Source organism: Haliotis rufescens, unplaced genomic scaffold, assembly GCF_023055435.1.
Source record: "Haliotis rufescens isolate VD_foot unplaced genomic scaffold, xgHalRufe1.0.p SCAF_13, whole genome shotgun sequence".
In the NCBI taxonomy this organism is placed as follows: Eukaryota; Metazoa; Mollusca; class Gastropoda; order Lepetellida; family Haliotidae; genus Haliotis; species Haliotis rufescens.
Window position 1 is genome coordinate 18,327,769 of NW_025963813.1, and position 17,233 is coordinate 18,345,001.

Genomic DNA, 17,233 nt, shown 5'->3' on the forward strand with positions numbered 1-17,233 from the left:
CAATTAAACAAACTGATTCAGTTTCACACGTGGTATTAATTACTATGTCTATTTGCATCTTCCCGAGGTAAAAGAGTTTACTGACTATAAAAGTCCAGTTTCCATCCTTGCCGAACTAGGCTGGTATTTTGGAGTTACCTTTGGCTGGACTAACGAGTCTATGCATAGTCCAATCAAAATTCGTAAACTGTCGTGCCGATTTCGGTCGATTGCAGGATTTCCAAAGCATGTGCACCGCCAATTTAAGTCGTTGTCAACAGGTTTCCAAATCTTTTCATGTTTTTAATCAAGGTGCTCGCGTGATTTGATGCACTTCGCGGTGTAAGACCCGTTTTATCGCAATATAGATCATGATTATCGCTCAGATCGTCTTGACTGGGCGCCGCCATTTTGTTTGAAACAAATGCAAGTGATGGAATCTGATGTCCCTTCTGAGCCTCTCCTTTTGGACCAAACTCGCAATAACCACTGATGGCGCTACGATCGAGCCCGGAAATTCCAGCCTAGTTCGGCAAGGGTGGAAACTGGACTTGTAAAGTCAGTTAACTCCCTTGCCTTGGGAAGATGCTATTTTGGGGATATTTATATTCTCTTCACTTCAAAAACATATTCCCTGACTGTATACACTACACTCGAATTCTTTCTGAATGTGACGGGGGCACGGGTGGCTAAGGCGCCGTGCAGAGTTGTCCCTCGGGCACACCAGAAACCTATGATTGTGGGTTCGAATCCCGGTTCGCCCCGATTATGTTTCTAGGTTTGTCAGCACCATACCCGTGCTCGTGGGTTTCACCGAAGTGGTAAACGTCCAAGACCTGCATCACTTTGGGCTTTCCTCCCACATTAAGCTGACACGCCGTGATATAACTGGAATAATGTTAAAACGGCGTCAAACCCAACTCACTCACTCTGAACGTGTGAAACACCAGTGTTTTACTACCACTGGGACATGTGTGAATTAAAACAGTGGCGATGAAATATGAGGATTAGTTTTCATTTTGTAAATATCATATTGGGAATAAAAGTGATAATGCGAGTCGAAATAAAATGGGGTTTAACGTCGCCTTTAAAATTATTTCACTTATATAGGCGGCCATAGTATTGTGAGCTTTGTTTTTATTCACAATAGAGAAACACGAGAGTAATAAATATCTATCACACGTTGTATAAATGTCATGTTTAGAAACTGTACGAGTGGTTGAGTGTACTACACCATTTATTACGTCGGACCCAATAATTTGCAGGCATGTATGCCAACGTAATCGCCCTGAGTCTATCGGGCAAGCTGACATTGAATCTATGTATGCCGACTTAACCTTATTTGTCACACAAAGTGTAATGATCACCTGATGTTCTGTGATATTTTCAGAATGTATTATATATTGGTTTGTCCTTTCCGTATGTATATTTTTATATTTTGTGTACTTTTATCCATATTATGAACATCTACATAGAAATGTCGGATTCCAATATTCATACAGACGGTTTATCAAGGAAAACCTATTTGTGCTGCCTGCCACACACGGAACTCTTGTTAGTGAGGTTGAAACGTGTGTACATTATTACGAACGTATTCAGGTGAGTCAACCACTAATAAAATGCATTAAACCTTGTGTTGTGGATTCTACCAGGTTGTCTTAACAAACTGTGGATCAATGTAGCAGAATTCCACATCACGCTTTGATTGTGGTCTGTGTTGGGAATGACATGAGCGATGACATGCATCAACCAAGTCAGCGAGCCTGACCACCCGTTAGTTGACCCGCAAAAGCAATTTCCAGCTAGCAAAAGAAATGTACAATATCTAACCCGGATCTTCAAGGGTCCCCACGATGATGGCTGAACAATTTCTTTTCATACAAAGTTTAATGATCTAAAAACTCGATAACAATTTGTATCATTTGTCTTTTGAGACAATAATAGAAAATATACTTCATATCAGTTTGGCGCATAAGTATAAAGTTCCAGGGTGGCTACAGCTGGGTCCATCCCTTCCTCTCCTGGCGGCTCACATGAAAAAGGCGGCTAACGCAGTTGAAAAATCTGATCATTTTCGATGCCTTCTTTGGCTTTGGTTTCGAGACTACCACCCGTGTTGGGGTCTCCAGCTTGACCTCTTTGGGGGAGGTGTTGAATACTGGGGTGTATCTACCCTCGACCCAGATCGGGGTAGGTGGTCGTAGGCGAGTCGAAGACGCAGCAGTAAACGTTTCGTTGCTTTGTGATTGATGGGGAACGTTACCTGGTCTCCGAGTGTCTTGATGGAAGCCTCCCCTTGCATTTCGCTTGTGGTCAGTGGATCTGGCCACTGTCTGACCAATAGTGACAGGAGCCGTGTGCAGTGACTGCGAGAGCGACTTGTAGCCCTGTAAAAGAAACGATTTAAGAGTTGGTCATTCAGTGAAACCCTGATTAGCTGAAAAATATCTCCGACTTGCGTGCCGTTATTGAATCATCTCAAGTTATTTAAGCATTGTTACAGACGTAAATTGCTACGAGAGACAAAACTAAAATATTGATCATGAGTTTTACAATCTATAGTTCAAGTTTATATTTTACCCTAAATAAACATATTTGAGTGAGTATGGTTTTAAGTCAATTTTAGTGACACCACAAATTGCACCCATATGAGGTGACGATCGAATGCTTTAACACTAGGCTACCCTACCGCCCGACACACCTTTGTTTATTACCTATTTACGCTAACAGCTCATTAGCGAGATGAACTTAATGTCAACTCAAGTGTTGATTAGGGATTAACATTGCAATTAGTGTCGGGTGGGGTTAAAATATTAAGTGCTTCCATGTTCATATGTATAAATATGAGGAAGAGAATCAATTCTTAGTCGCGACAGGGATAAACTCTAATCTGATGTCCCAAAGCAGATCCAGTGCTTGTTGGAACCGACCAATGTGTGTCCAGGGTCTCTTCAAAGCGGTCTTAGCTCTACGAGTCTGAAAGTTTGAGGAAAACTGGCTTTATGGAACGGGCTCCCGAACCATGTTCACAAAGCGATGTTAAAATAACGATTTTTTAAAGTCATAGTTAAAGCATGGGATTTGTGGACTGTGCTCATGCTATCAACCACTGGTTTGCAAAGAGGCAAATTATACAGACCGCTGTGATAATCCAATGTTTTATCTTCTCACTGAAAGGCAACGGGCATTTTTACATGATTACAGTGCAGGCTGTAACACATGGTCCATCCATAATATTGTCAATGGCGGCGTAAAACCACTCACTCATACATGGTTTACAATATTTTATGGGACCAAAACTCTTTCCTCACTTTGCAACACTTCACACTTTGTTTATTTCATGAAGCCAATAATAAATTACAATTATGAATTTTGGAATTTATATAAAATTGATTTTAGAAAATTCGTTCTTCGTCATGTTAAATGGGACAAACAAAATGAGAATTGCATCGAAACTGAATGCATGTTATGATTCTTTTAATGGTTTAACTCTAAAATAATCCTGGCATTTAACAAAATAGTTTTACTTAGCACGGATTCGTACTGGAAATTGTGCCATAGGATGTAACAAGTTTATCACCACCTAAGAAACCCGTGTGTAACATTTCTGAATGTTATCCAGGTTAGTTGACCATGTGAGTCGTGAAGTTTGTTGTGTAAGGCTGCACCCAACAATATTCCAGCTATATCACGGCTGCCTGAAAATAATCGTGTCTGGACTAGACAAACCAGGGACTGGCATCATGAGTATCTATGCACGTGTATGGGTTATGACAAGAAGCAATCCACCAAGCCTGACCACCGATCCATTTAATCACCTCTTATAAGTCAAGCAGCTTGGCTGGGGACCTTTTCTAACACGGAATCTCCACGGGTTAAGACTTTATAATGTTCTTTGGTAGGGTGTGATTATTTTATTTGAAGGAGATCCTGCAACATCTTCCCGATGATTCCAGTGGATTTTATAGACAGTTAACTCCCTTGCCTCTTGAAGATAATCCTGCAAATACTTCATGCATCTTTCGTTGACTGCAACATTATTACGACATTCGACGGAGGGGCTTATCGTCGCCGTGATATAGCTTGAATATTGATGCTATCTTCATTCACAAAATATATTTAATAAAATGTCCTACCTTGCCTGTTTGGATGGCTATGCCTGTTTGGATGGCTATGCCAGAGTCCATATCTGTATGCAGAAGACGGTCCCATAAATCAACAATTTCTTGCCGATCTAAACGAAAAGACTATAAATACACAAACAGGCCAACATTTCACGATTGAGTAAAGTGGATGGAAAGAAATACGTATACGCCAAATAATTCAAAGTAAGTCACTTACCATCTGCTGAGGGATTTTCTAGCATGGCTAAAGACAGCTTGGATTCGTTCTGTGACGTCACAATATTGTGACGTAATAACCCATGTCTTGAAGCTGATGCGTTGTGACGTCACGCCTCACAAACGCGCGGACGTAAGAGAAGACAACGCGTTAACAAGTTCATGGTTATCCCTGCAGTTTGCGCAAGTTATGTGATATGAAGAGACAGAGCCCAGCTTGTGTTTCGCTTTTCTTGTACCCATGTACTGAACAAATCGATGTATCTGTTTAAATCAAACATTATGTAAAAAGTTAAGAGGGAAAAAAGTCATTCAAACGCATTTTCACATTGGTACACATGCATTAAATTCTAAAGCTATTCAATGAATACATTCTTATACATTTGATATGTTCCAGTGCTGGGTATCGCGAATAATAGTAGCTGTCACTTCCAGCCAAAGATAGCAATATAACCACACGAAAAGAGAGACAAAATGAGACAAAAGAACACTTTGTTGTGTGGTGTTTAACGCCGCACTCAGCTGTATTCCAACTACACAAAGGATGAGGTAAATTATCAGAAGAAGACAAATCCCCCAACAAATTCGAAAGAACAAATAATCTGACTGTTACCTTTTGTCCATGTTGAGAGAATTTCTATCTAATTTGTCTGTCCGGGCACGTGAGTAGTTGTTGACCTATCAAAACAATGACAAGGAATTTGGATTCTGAACTTCGTATTTCTATATCAGGTACACACCAATATGACATAGCCGTTTTGATCTGCCCCCTATATTCTCACGAAGATCGCACAATACTTTTTCACTGACTATATATTTAGTCATGTCAAAAATGTCCAAAACTCGCAAAACCAAATCAAATAAAGAAAGAAAAAAACCATCCTAGTTATCCGCCATTTGAACATGTCTGACAATATTCCTCCACTGAATACATATTTAAAAGTTACCAGAAACGAAAGTTTTGATATTTCTCATGAGGCTCATACAAATTAAATCTACTAATTTCTACTTATAAAAATAGTTTCGTTTTCAGGTTTGAATATTCATTTCGTCCATCTGATCTTTGGTTATAAGAGGACTGTAGCTACCAGTTGCAGCCATGTTTGATTCTTTCTCGGGCTAAATTACTTGCTTCGTTATATGTATCTGGGTATTACCACAAAATAGCGAAGTTCAAACAATGTGTACCCCCTATTTATGAATGCTCACACTGCAATGATATTCGCACAAAGTAGGGGCGGTGGGGTAACCTAGGGTTAAGGACTCGTCACTCTCAAGGCCCGGGTTCGTTTCCCCACATGCTGGAATATTGCTAAAAGCGACGTAAAACCAACCACTCGCACACAGTGAAAGTCAATTCTTATGTTTCTATAACCCCATTCGGTACCTTCTAAGACTTGCACACACGTTCATTTGGTACGTGTGGCATCAAGATTGTATCGTTACATTGATTGCACAACGCAATAGATTCAAATCTGTAGCGGCGAGCAGTTTGTCAGGGAACAATTCATGACCAAGATTGGTATGGGGGCGGTACTGTCCTGGTGTGGGGCGGTAGTCTCCTGATTTGGGCGGGGGGCACGGGTGGCCCAGTCGTCTAAGGCACCGCGATTCGCTGTGCAGAGTTGCGTCCCTTGGGCACGCCAGAAACATATGGTTGTGGGTTCGAATCCCGGTTCACCCCGATTATGTTTCTAGGTTTGTCAGCACAAAACCCGTGCTCGTGGGTTTCATCGAAGTGGTAAACGTCTGAGACCTGCATCACTTCGGGCTTTCCTCCCACATTAAGCTGACACGCCGTGATATAACTGGAATAATGTTAAAGCGGCGTTAAACCCAACTCACTCACTCACTGTGTGGGGCGGTAGTGTCCTGTTGTGGTGTGGTAGTGTCCTGGTGTGGGGCGGTAGTGTCCTGGTGTGGTGTGGCAGTGTCCTGGTGTGGGGCGGTAGTGTCCAGGTGTGGTGTGGTAGTGTCCTGGTGTCGGGCGGTGGTGTCCTTGTGTGGGGTGGTAGTGTCCTGGTGTGGGGCGGTAGTGTCCAGGTGTGGGGTGGTAGCCTCCTGTGTGGGTCGGTAGTGTCCTGGTGTGGGTCGGTAGTGTCCTGGTGTGGGTCGGTAGTGTCCCGGTGTGGGGCGGTAGTGTCCTGGTGTGGGGCGGTAGTGTCCTGGTGTGGGGTGGTAGCCTCCTGTGTGGGGCGGTAGTGTCCTGGTGTGGGTCGGTAGTGTCCCGGTGTGGGGCGGTAGTGTCCAGGTGTGGGGCGGTAGTGTCCTGGTGTGGGGTGGTAGCCTCCTGTGTGGGGCGGTAGTGTCCTGGTGTGGGGTGGTAGCCTCCTGTGTGGGGCGGTAGTGTCCTGGTGTGGGTCGGTAGTGTCCTGGTGTGGGTCGGTAGTGTCCTGGTGTGGGTCGGTAGTGTCCCGGTGTGGGGCGGTAGTGTCCAGGTGTGGGGCGGTAGTGTCCTGGTGTGGGGCGGTAGTGCCCTGGTGTGGGGTGGTAGCCTCCTGTGTGGGGCGGTAGTGTCCTGGTGTGGGGCGGTAGTGCCCTGGTGTGGGGCGGTAGTGTCATGGTGTGGGGTGGTAGCCTCCTGTGTGGGGCGGTAGTGTCCTGGTGTGGGGCGGTAGTGTCCTGGTGTGGGGTGGTAGCCTCCTGTGTGGGGCGGTAGTGTCCTGGTGTGGGGCGGTAGTGTCCTGGTGTGGGGTGGTAGCCTCCTGTGTGGGGCGGTAGTGTCCTGGTGTGGGGCGGTAGTGTCCTGGTGTGGGGCGGTAGTGCCCTGGTGTGGGGCGGTAGTGTCCTGGTGTGGGGTGGTAGCCTCCTGTGTGGGGCGGTAGTGTCCTGGTGTGGGGCGGTAGTGTCCTGGTGTGGGGCGGTAGCCTCCTGTGTGGGGCGGTAGCGTCCAGGTGTGGGGCGGTAGCGTCCAGGTGTGGGGCGGTAGTGCCCTGGTGTGGGGCGGTATCACACGACATGCGAACTGATTGCGACACGTGAAAGACGCATGGACATCAAAAATCTCCTTTCATATACGCTGTAGAAACAGAGTCGGCCAGTTCTTGTTTTATCCCATTCATCCCAATAAGTACCATCTTTTGTATGACGCGGCCAGGGGATCGAAATACCGACCTTCTCCGGGCAGAAGCTCCATACATAAACTATAAAGTCCAGTCCGGCACGGTGTGTCATAACATGTAATTTAGGAAACATTCACTTCTAAATTATACTTCTCATACGCAATTCTAAATGCCCCACAGCATATGGCTCCTTCAATAATGAAAATAACAACGAGTATCTAGAATTATCTATAATATAATCCATATTTGAACACAAACCTATTATTGCTTGTTCAGCATTCAATCAGCACCGACTTAAACATACCTGTGAATTATAACAAATTCAATGTTATATGGGTAATTTGTCCGGCATGGCGTCTGTTGGGCCCCCAGCACGTGTTGTTGTTATTTTGAGTGCCATGTGACCTGCTTCTACAGCAATTGCAGGGACTGCACGTGACATTGCCCAGGATGCACCTGGCAGACCACAAGTTATTTGAGCTGTGCAAGCAAACATCAGATTTGGTGAAAAGTTAGAGACATAAATCAGAGTGAATAGATTGGTGCGACATTTCTAAACGAACAAAGTGTTATAACGTTCACAGCGATTTCTAAAATGTGCTGATAAAATAAATTTCATTGTTATAAAGCGTATTGTTCTAACATTTGTTCAAAGGTGCTTGGGGCGGTCGGGTAGCCCAGTGGTTAAAGCGTTCGCTCGTCACGCCGAAGACCCGGGTTCGATTCCCGACATGGGTACGTTGTGTGAAGCCCATTTCTGATGTCCCCAGCCGTGATATTGCTGGAATATTGCTAAAAGCGGCGTAAAACCATACTCACTCACTCACTCAAAGGTGCTTGGGTGAGTGAGTGAGTATGGTTTTACGCCGCTTTTAGAAATTTTTCAGCAATATAAGGGAAGGAAACACCCGGAAAAAGCTGCTTGGTCAAAGGCTGTGCAGAAGAGAACTGTTTTGAGATCTTTCTTGAGTAAGTGAATTAGTTGGGTTTAACTCCGCTTTTAACAGTATTCCAGTTATATCACGGCGTGTCAGCTTAATGTGGGAGGAAAGCCCGAAGTGATGCGGGTCCCCGGCGTTTACCACTTCGGTGAAACCCTTGAGCACGGGTTTGGTGCTGACAAACCTAGAAACACAATCGGGGCGAACCGGGATTCGAACTCCAAATCATAGGTTTCTGGCGTACCCAGGGGACGCAACTCTGCACAGCGAATAGCAGCGCCTTAGACGACATGGCCACCCGTGCCTCCGAGATTTTTCTTGAACGTGGGGCTGTCTGAGATGTTTTGAATGTGACTCGGAAGTCCATTTCACAGTAGTGGTCCAGCTTTGGCGAAAGATTTATCTCAGAGTCAAGTGTGCGGGTTTATGGCATGGAAGTCCGTCTCCCAGACCCTAGAGAATAAATTTAAAAAAAGGAGTCTAGAATGATTGAGCAAGTCTAGATTGCCCCACCTCTCTAAGATGAGTCCTTCGCTCGTGTGTTCAAATCCCAGTTCGCCCTGGTAATGTTTCCAGTTTTTTCACCACCATACCCGTGGTCGCAAGTTGGGCTTCAAGCCACTTTGAGCAATATTCCACGACAGGACACCAGACATGACGACACTCATTGTGTGGAATCGAAACCTGGTCGTGAAGAGCGAACTCTGGAAACAACTAACAAAACTGCAGGGCAAAGAAAAGTTTACACTTGAAAATTGGATTTGACCACCAAAATACAAACGTTATCAAAACGGTACTGGGCTGTAAAACAGTCGTCGGAACGCTGCAAACTTAAGGTCCAAAACACAACTATGAAAACCATTTTTAGCCACAATAAAAAATAAGTGTATTTTCTTTTGCACGTCAGTTTTGGTAGTAAACGTCTAAAACTTTTGGCTTACCTCTCACATCAAGCTGACACGCCGTCATAAAATTGAAATATTATTCAATCAAATTCACTCTCAATAAACCCGTGAAGATCCTGGGTAGAATAGGTCTTCAGCAACGCATGCTTGCCGTAAAAAGCGACTATGCTTGTCGTAAGAGGCGTCTAACGGGATCGGGTGGTCATGCTCGCTGACATGGTTGATGAATGTCATCGATCCCAATTGCATGGATCGATGTTCATGATGTCAATCACTGGATTGTCTGGTCCAGACTCGATTATGACCGCCGTCATATAGCTGGAATATTGCTGAGTGCGGCGTTAAACAACAAACAATAACTCAATACCTACAGACATGATCAACTCAAAACTTTGTAATTAGTCGATGAGTACGTTAACATATGAATTAATTCAAGAAGATCAAAATAATACATTCATTGATATATTCTACATGGCATTAAAGTGTGACAAATACTTGCCTTCTGTCTCATTTGTCAACACAATGGGGGAATAGAGAAAAAACCTATTCTGATGGTAAATGATACCTGTCAAAAGAGCGCGGTAGCTTGAAGCAAATGTGCAAAGCTTGTCGTTTCCATGTTTCATGCGGGTGTGTTTTTCGATTGATGAGTTAATGTATGATTGTATGATCTTAATGAGAATCTCTGATTTAGTAGCGCTTTGAGAAAGTTTGGAAGCACCACACATGAACAAGAATCCTGCCTGGGTGAGGTTTGTTCTCGACATTGTCGTAACTCTTTGACTGACCACAAGTCGTGATGCATGTGGGTGCACTGCTTCGCGACGAGAAGCACCTCGCATTCATACTGGATCTTGTGACTTCCACAGCCAGGTAAGTGGATAACTAAATATTTAAGAACACGAGAGGACTATTGGGCGCTCCCCAGCCATGTCCACGTTACACCACACCAAGTTAGCAGAACAGGAAGTTGGGTGTGTAGACAAGGTCGTCGCTATTTGACACATTTTCAAAGAGCTTTGGACCTTTGGACATACGCACGCCCTCCCCACTTTTGAAGCATACTAATATCATGATAATACGTTGCTGGCGAATAAAAAACAAACCTCAAAATCATGTAGTGACACCTTTTCAATAAAGACAAGTGTTTGGCAACAAACGCAAATTGTTATGTGCTAAGTTCCTGACAATGGCAGGATTGATAACATAGTTCTTTCTTCGAACAGAGCACCATCGTCCAAATGGACTTGCAAAATAATCTCAAGGTCACTTCCAGAAACCTGCTTACTTGTTGAACCCTATTGCAGAGGTTAGAAACGTGTGTGACAGAGAGACATGGTAACCTGTGTGAATGGATGAAATATACGTCCCCCTGTAAGTAGAAGAAGTAGTAGTAAAATCTCTTGGGGCAAGTTCATGGTTATTTTGTGTTTGATGATGAACCAGGAGTGAAGTTCGGTCAGCTGAGGTGGCCCAAAGACGTATATAGAATATATACGTCCGTGGGTGGCCATATTTCTGGCAACTAGGATGATTAGATTCCGAGTGAACCCGAGACATCAATAAAATCTTTGGACAGAACTGAAATAGAACATGAAATGCATTCAAAATACAAAATAAGTGTCAGGAGAAGAAGAAACACTTCAGCCATGTGTACTGCTACAAAACACAGCTATGCGAAACTGACACATGTTTTATTTGAAGAATATGAGGGTTTTAAATGCCATGAAAGCAAGAGGGAAAGTGTTTTATTCACTGAATGAAACCGACTTTTTAAATACTTTTAGATGTACTTGAAGGATGTCTTTGTACTATGATCACACTTTTGTTCACGAAAAACACAAGACTCTCTTCATGTCTGCTTTCAACAATGTACAGAAAGACAACATATTTGATCACACACTGCCTGTTATAACTTATATTGCTCCACAATATGACATTTCCCCTTGTTCATGAGGCCCCAGTGGCCAAAATGGTGGCTGGTTGAGAGTCATCAGTGAAATGTCATGTGATGTAGGGTTCAAATCACAGCAGTGGGAATATTTTTGAGAACAGTTAGTGAGTCCAACATGGACAATTCCAACATGGACATTCCCACATGGACAATTCCCCACATGGACAATTCCCCACAAGACAATTCACAGAACTCTCAGATATATTTGGGGGGTGGGGGGTGGTCCAAGGCCACATGAACATGGGGTACCGAGACTGGCAACCGTTGGCATGCTTCACTTGATTTCCAAGAGAATGACTGATATCTATGAATCAGTTGGGTTTAACGCTGCTTTCAACAGTGTTCTAGTTATATCACTGGGAATTAAACCCACAGGTTTCAAGCTCATAGACCATGTTCATGGAAAGTGGAAAGGTCATTTAGGAGAATATGTAGACCCAATATAATGATTGAAATATTAGCCTCATATTTTCAAGTTCACATAATGACATTTGACTGATTTGGATTTTGACCATATTTGGGGGCTAATAATTCAAGGAATTTAAAAACCTTCAGATCCTATTTAATCATTATGATATTATAATATATTACTATTCTTAAAGAAACCTAAATTTCCATATTCTGTTGAAAATTTTACCAGAAAACAAAAGGCATGTTGTGTGTTGCTGTGTGAGAGTGTAATTACTTCATGTATTTCCAACCCAAATAAGTTTAAATTCAAATAATTTTTTAATAAAAACATGACACATCACATCATACTGTACCTCTGACCATGACATACTGTACTTCTGACCAAGACATACTGTACTTCTGACCATGATATACTGTACCTCTGACATGACATTCTGTACCTCTGACCATGATATACTGTACCTCTGACATGACATTCTGTACCTCTGACCATGACATACTGTACCTCTGACCATGACATACTGTACCTCTGACCATGACATACAGTACCTCTGACCATGACACACTGTACCTCTGACCATGACATACTGTATCTGACCATGACATACTGTACCTCTGACCATGACATACTGTACCTCTGACCATGACATACTGTATCTGACCATGACATACAGTACCTCTGACCATGACACACTGTACCTCTGACCATGACATACTGTACCTCTGACCATGACATACTGTACCTCTGACCATGACATACTGTACCTCTGACCATGACATACAGTACCTCTGACCATGACATACTGTACCTCTGACCATGACATACTGTACCTCTGACCATGACATACTGTACCTCTGACCATGACATACAGTACCTCTGACCATGACACACTGTACCTCTGACCATGACATACTGTACCTCTGACCATGACATACTGTACCTCTGACCATGACATACTGTACCTCTGACCATGACATATTGTACCTCTAACTGCGACATACAGTACCTCTGACATGACAAACTGTATCTGACCATGACATACTGTACCTCTGACATGACATACTGTACCTCTGACATGACACACTGTACATCTGACATGACACACTGTACATCTGACATTACATACAGTACCTCTGACCATGACATATTGTACCTCTGACTGTGACACACTGTACCTCTGACATGACATACTGTATCTGACCATGACATACTGTACCTCTGACATGACATACTGTACCTCTGACCATGACATATTGTACCTCTGACATGACATATTGTACCTCTGACCATGACATATTGTACCTCTGACCATGACATACTGTACCTCTGACCATGACACACTGTACCTCTGACATGACATACTGTACCTCTGACATGACACACTGTACCTCTGACATGACATATTGTACCTCTGACATGACATATTGTACCTCTGACATGACATATTGTACCTCTGACCATGACATATTGTACCTCTGACCATGACATACTGTACCTCTGACCATGACACACTGTACCTCTGACATGACATACTGTACCTCTGACATGACACACTGTACCTCTGACATGACATATTGTACCTCTGACCATGACATACAGTACCTCTGACATGACACACTGTATCTGACCATGACATACTGTACCTCTGACCATGACATACTGTACCTCTGACCATGACATACTGTACCTCTGACCATGACATATTGTACCTCTGACCATGACATACTGTACCTCTGACCATGACATACTGTACCTCTGACATGACACACTGTACCTCTGACCATGACATATTGTACCTCTGACCATGACATATTGTACCTCTGACCATGACATATTGTACCTCTGACCATGACATACTGTACCTCAGACCATGACATACTGTACCTCTGACCATGACATACTGTACCTCTGACCATGACATATTGTACCTCTGACCGCGACATACAGTACCTCTGACATGACAAACTGTATCTGACATGACATACTGTACCTCTGACCATGACATACTGTACTTCTGACATGACATACTGTACCTCTGATCATGATATACTGTACCTCTGACATGACATACTGTACTTCTGACATGACATACTGTACCTCTGACATGACATACTGTACCTCTGACCATGACATACTGTACCTCTGACATGACACATTGTACATCTGACATGACACACTGTACCTCTGACATGACATACAGTACCTCTGACCATGACATACTGTACCTCTGACCATGACATACTGTACCTCTGACATGACACATTGTACATCTGACATGACACACTGTACCTCTGACATGACATACAGTACCTCTGACCATGAGATATTGTACCTCTGACCATGACATACTGTACCTCTGACCATGACATACTGTACCTCTGACCATGACATATTGTACCTCTGACCATGACATACTGTACCTCTGACCATGACATACTGTACCTCTGACATGACACACTGTACATCTGACCATGACATATTGTACCTCTGACATGACACACTGTACCTCTGACATGACATATTGTACCTCTGACATGACATACTGTACCTCTGACATGAAACACTGTACATCTGACATGACACACTGTATCTGACCATGACATACTGTACCTCTGACCATGACATACTGTTCCTCTGACCATGACATACTGTACCTCTGACCATGACATATTGTACCTCTGACCATGACATACTGTACCTCTGACCATGACATACTGTACCTATGACATGACACACTGTACCTCTGACCATGACACACTGTACCTCTGACCGCGACATACAGTTCCTCTGACATGACATACTGTATCTGACCATGACATACTGTACCTCTGACATGACATACAGTACCTCTGACCATGACATTTTGTACCTCTGACATGACATACTGTACCTCTGACCATGACGGGGCTGTCGGGTAGCCTAGTGGTTAAAGCGTTCGCTCGTCACGCTGAAGACCTGGGTTCGATTCCCGACATGGGTAGAATGTGTGAAGCCCATTTCTGGTGTCCCCCCGCCGTGATATTGCTGGAATATTGCTAAAAGCGGCGTAAAACCTTACTTACTCACTCACTCTGACCATGACATCTTGTACCTCTGACATGACACACTGTACATCTGACATGACACACTGTACATCTGACATTACATACAGTACCTCTGACCATGACATATTGTACCTCTGACCATGACACAATGTCCCTCTGACATGACATACTGTATCTGACCATGACATACTGTACCTCTGACATGACATACTGTACCTCTGACCATGACATATTGTACCTCTGACATGACATATTGTACCTCTGACCGTGACATACAGTACCTCTGACCATGACATATTGTACCTCTGACATGACAAACTGTACCTCTGACATGACAAACTGTACCTCTGACCATGACTGGGCGGTCGGGTAGCCTAGTGGTTAAAGCGTTCGCTCGTCACGCTGAAGACCCGGGTTTGATTCCCGACATGGGTACAATGTGTGAAGCCCATTTCTGGTGTCCCCCCGCCGTGATATTGCTGGAATATTCCTAAAAGCGGCATAAAACCTTACTCACTCACTCACTCTGACCATGACATACTGTACCTCTGACATGACACACTGTACATCTGACATGACACACTGTACCTCTGACATGACACACTGTACATCTGACATGACACACTGTACCTCTGACATGACACACTGTACCTCTGACATGACACACTGTACATCTGACATGACATACTGTGCCTCTGACATGACACACTGTACATCTGACATGACACACTGTACCTCTGACATGACATACAGTACCTCTGACCATGACATACTGTACCTCTGACCGCAACATACAGTACCTCTGACATGACATACTGTATCTGACCATGACATACTGTACCTCTGACATGACATACAGTACCTCTGACCATGACATACTGTATCTGACCATGACATACTGTACCTCTGACCCTGACATACTGAAACTTTGACCATGACATATTGTACCTCTGACCATGACATATTGTACCCTCTGACCATGACATACTTTACACCTCTGACCATGACATACTGTACCTCTGACCATGACATATTGATCCTCTGACCATGACATACTGTACCTCTGACCATGACATACTGTACCTCTGACAATGACATATTGTACCTCTGACCATGACATACTGTACCTCTGACCATGACATACTGTACCTCTGACCATTACATACTGTACCTCTGACCATGATATATTGTACCTCTGACCATGACATACTGTACCTCTGACCATGATTTATTGTACCTCTGACCATGACACACTGTACCTCTGACCATGATATATTGTACCTCTGACCATGACATACTGTACCTCTGACCATGATATATTGTACCTCTGACCATGACACACTGTACCTCTGACCATGATATATTGTACCTCTGACCATGACATGATACTGTATAGAGATGCTCAGTGTACTTAACTTGACTTGAATGTCAAAGGGTTAACATGAAAATAACAAGTCAAAAGCTCATATTTATTGACATTTTGCTTCTAGTTCTAATTATTATTTTATTTATAGACAAGAGAAATTGATACACATATTCCAGAGTAGCTGTGAAAATAATGTTCACTCTCATTCATATAACTAAATGGACAAAATAAATGGTTATAATAACATCAAACTAACCAAACAGATAACACCAGCTGATGATGCCAGAGCCTCAAAACAGAATACAAATGTTTTACTCATTGAAAGATAATTATTTCTGATTAAATTTTAAAGAAATGATAAAAATCACCCCATGATTTTATTCTTTCTAATAGACGATGCCAGGAGATCGCTGTGGGACATTCATAGTAGTGATACACTTACTGGATTATCTGATGTTTTAACTTTTTACCTGTTTGAAATTACGAGACTCAGGTGTGGGCTGTATGTCCATATAGAAGCTAGTTGGCTCATCGCAATTCTCGGCAGGATACCTGGCCAACAGGTGGTGTTTCTGTTATCTCGTTAAGCAAATTAACGAGCAGGTAATTTATGATCAATAGGGTTCTCTAATGTTCGTATGTCATTGCGATAGCATTGTCAAAAGTCAAGCAGATTTATCGACTGTGTGTGGTATGGGAGCCCCCCGTAATGGGTCACGCAACGACAGAGAGCATGCAGGCATGCAGGCCGCAATGAACTGAGTGCAACTGTGGCCATTTTGAGTGGAGTGGTCTTTTTAGGATAGTTAAATTTTATGGGCCTAATTCGTTCACAGCTGGTAGCTGTATTGTATCAAATGCTAACAGTGTTTATGACCCAGGTATGTCAAATGCTCGCTTAATCTCAATTAAAATCACCTCACCTTCGTAATATGAAAAACTATTATGTATAGAATCGTGATGCAATATAAAAAGATGGCAAAGGAAAGTTTTGCTGTCCTAAGAACTGTCTTTTAAACATTGTTTCTTTATACAATTATTGAGAAAAAGTTGCAATGGAATTTCTTTAATGTATATGTTTATCCATTCCCTGTGTAATCACATGGATCTTGAAAATTCACTGAGACTAAAACAATATTTGTAGGATAAAATGCAATAAATTATAGATTAGATATTTGTGTAATTTCTTAAATGATTTATTTATTGTATACAAAGTCACAAAGAAAATAT

General features: G+C 43.0%; 1 protein-coding gene across 3 annotated transcripts; it reads right to left on the minus strand.

Annotated features, from left to right (window-relative positions):
• Positions 1–1,853: 1,853 nt before the first annotated feature.
• LOC124132245 lies at positions 1,854–7,794 on the minus strand. Of its 3 annotated transcripts, none has more exons than XM_048394292.1 (5): positions 7,686–7,794; positions 4,933–4,997; positions 4,321–4,583; positions 4,136–4,213; positions 1,854–2,368 (listed from the first exon to the last, which is right to left on the minus strand). In XM_048394292.1, the coding sequence occupies exons 3-5, from the start codon at positions 4,343–4,345 to the stop codon at positions 1,974–1,976; spliced, it is 498 nt and encodes a 165-aa protein (XP_048250249.1). In that variant the 5' UTR covers positions 4,346–4,583; positions 4,933–4,997; positions 7,686–7,794; the 3' UTR covers positions 1,854–1,973. The 3 variants fall into 3 exon arrangements, with proteins under 3 accessions (XP_048250249.1, XP_048250248.1, XP_046352028.1); XM_048394291.1 differs by having other exon boundaries at positions 1,854–2,366; positions 4,116–4,213; positions 7,686–7,789; XM_046496072.2 differs by lacking the exon at positions 4,933–4,997 and having other exon boundaries at positions 1,854–2,366; positions 4,116–4,213; positions 7,686–7,787.
• Positions 7,795–17,233: the final 9,439 nt, after the last annotated feature.

Excerpts from the sequence above, each read along its gene's own strand:
- LOC124132245 (XM_048394291.1), bottom strand. The coding sequence starts at position 4,345 with ATGCTAGAAAATCCCTCAGCAGATG. Across the intron at positions 4,214-4,320 it reads AGAAAATCCCTCAGCAGATG|ATCGGCAAGAAATTGTTGAT; the intron begins GTAAGTGACTTA and ends CTTTTCGTTTAG. Across the intron at positions 2,367-4,115 it reads TAGCCATCCAAACAGGCAAG|GGCTACAAGTCGCTCTCGCA; the intron begins GTAGGACATTTT and ends TTTCTTTTACAG.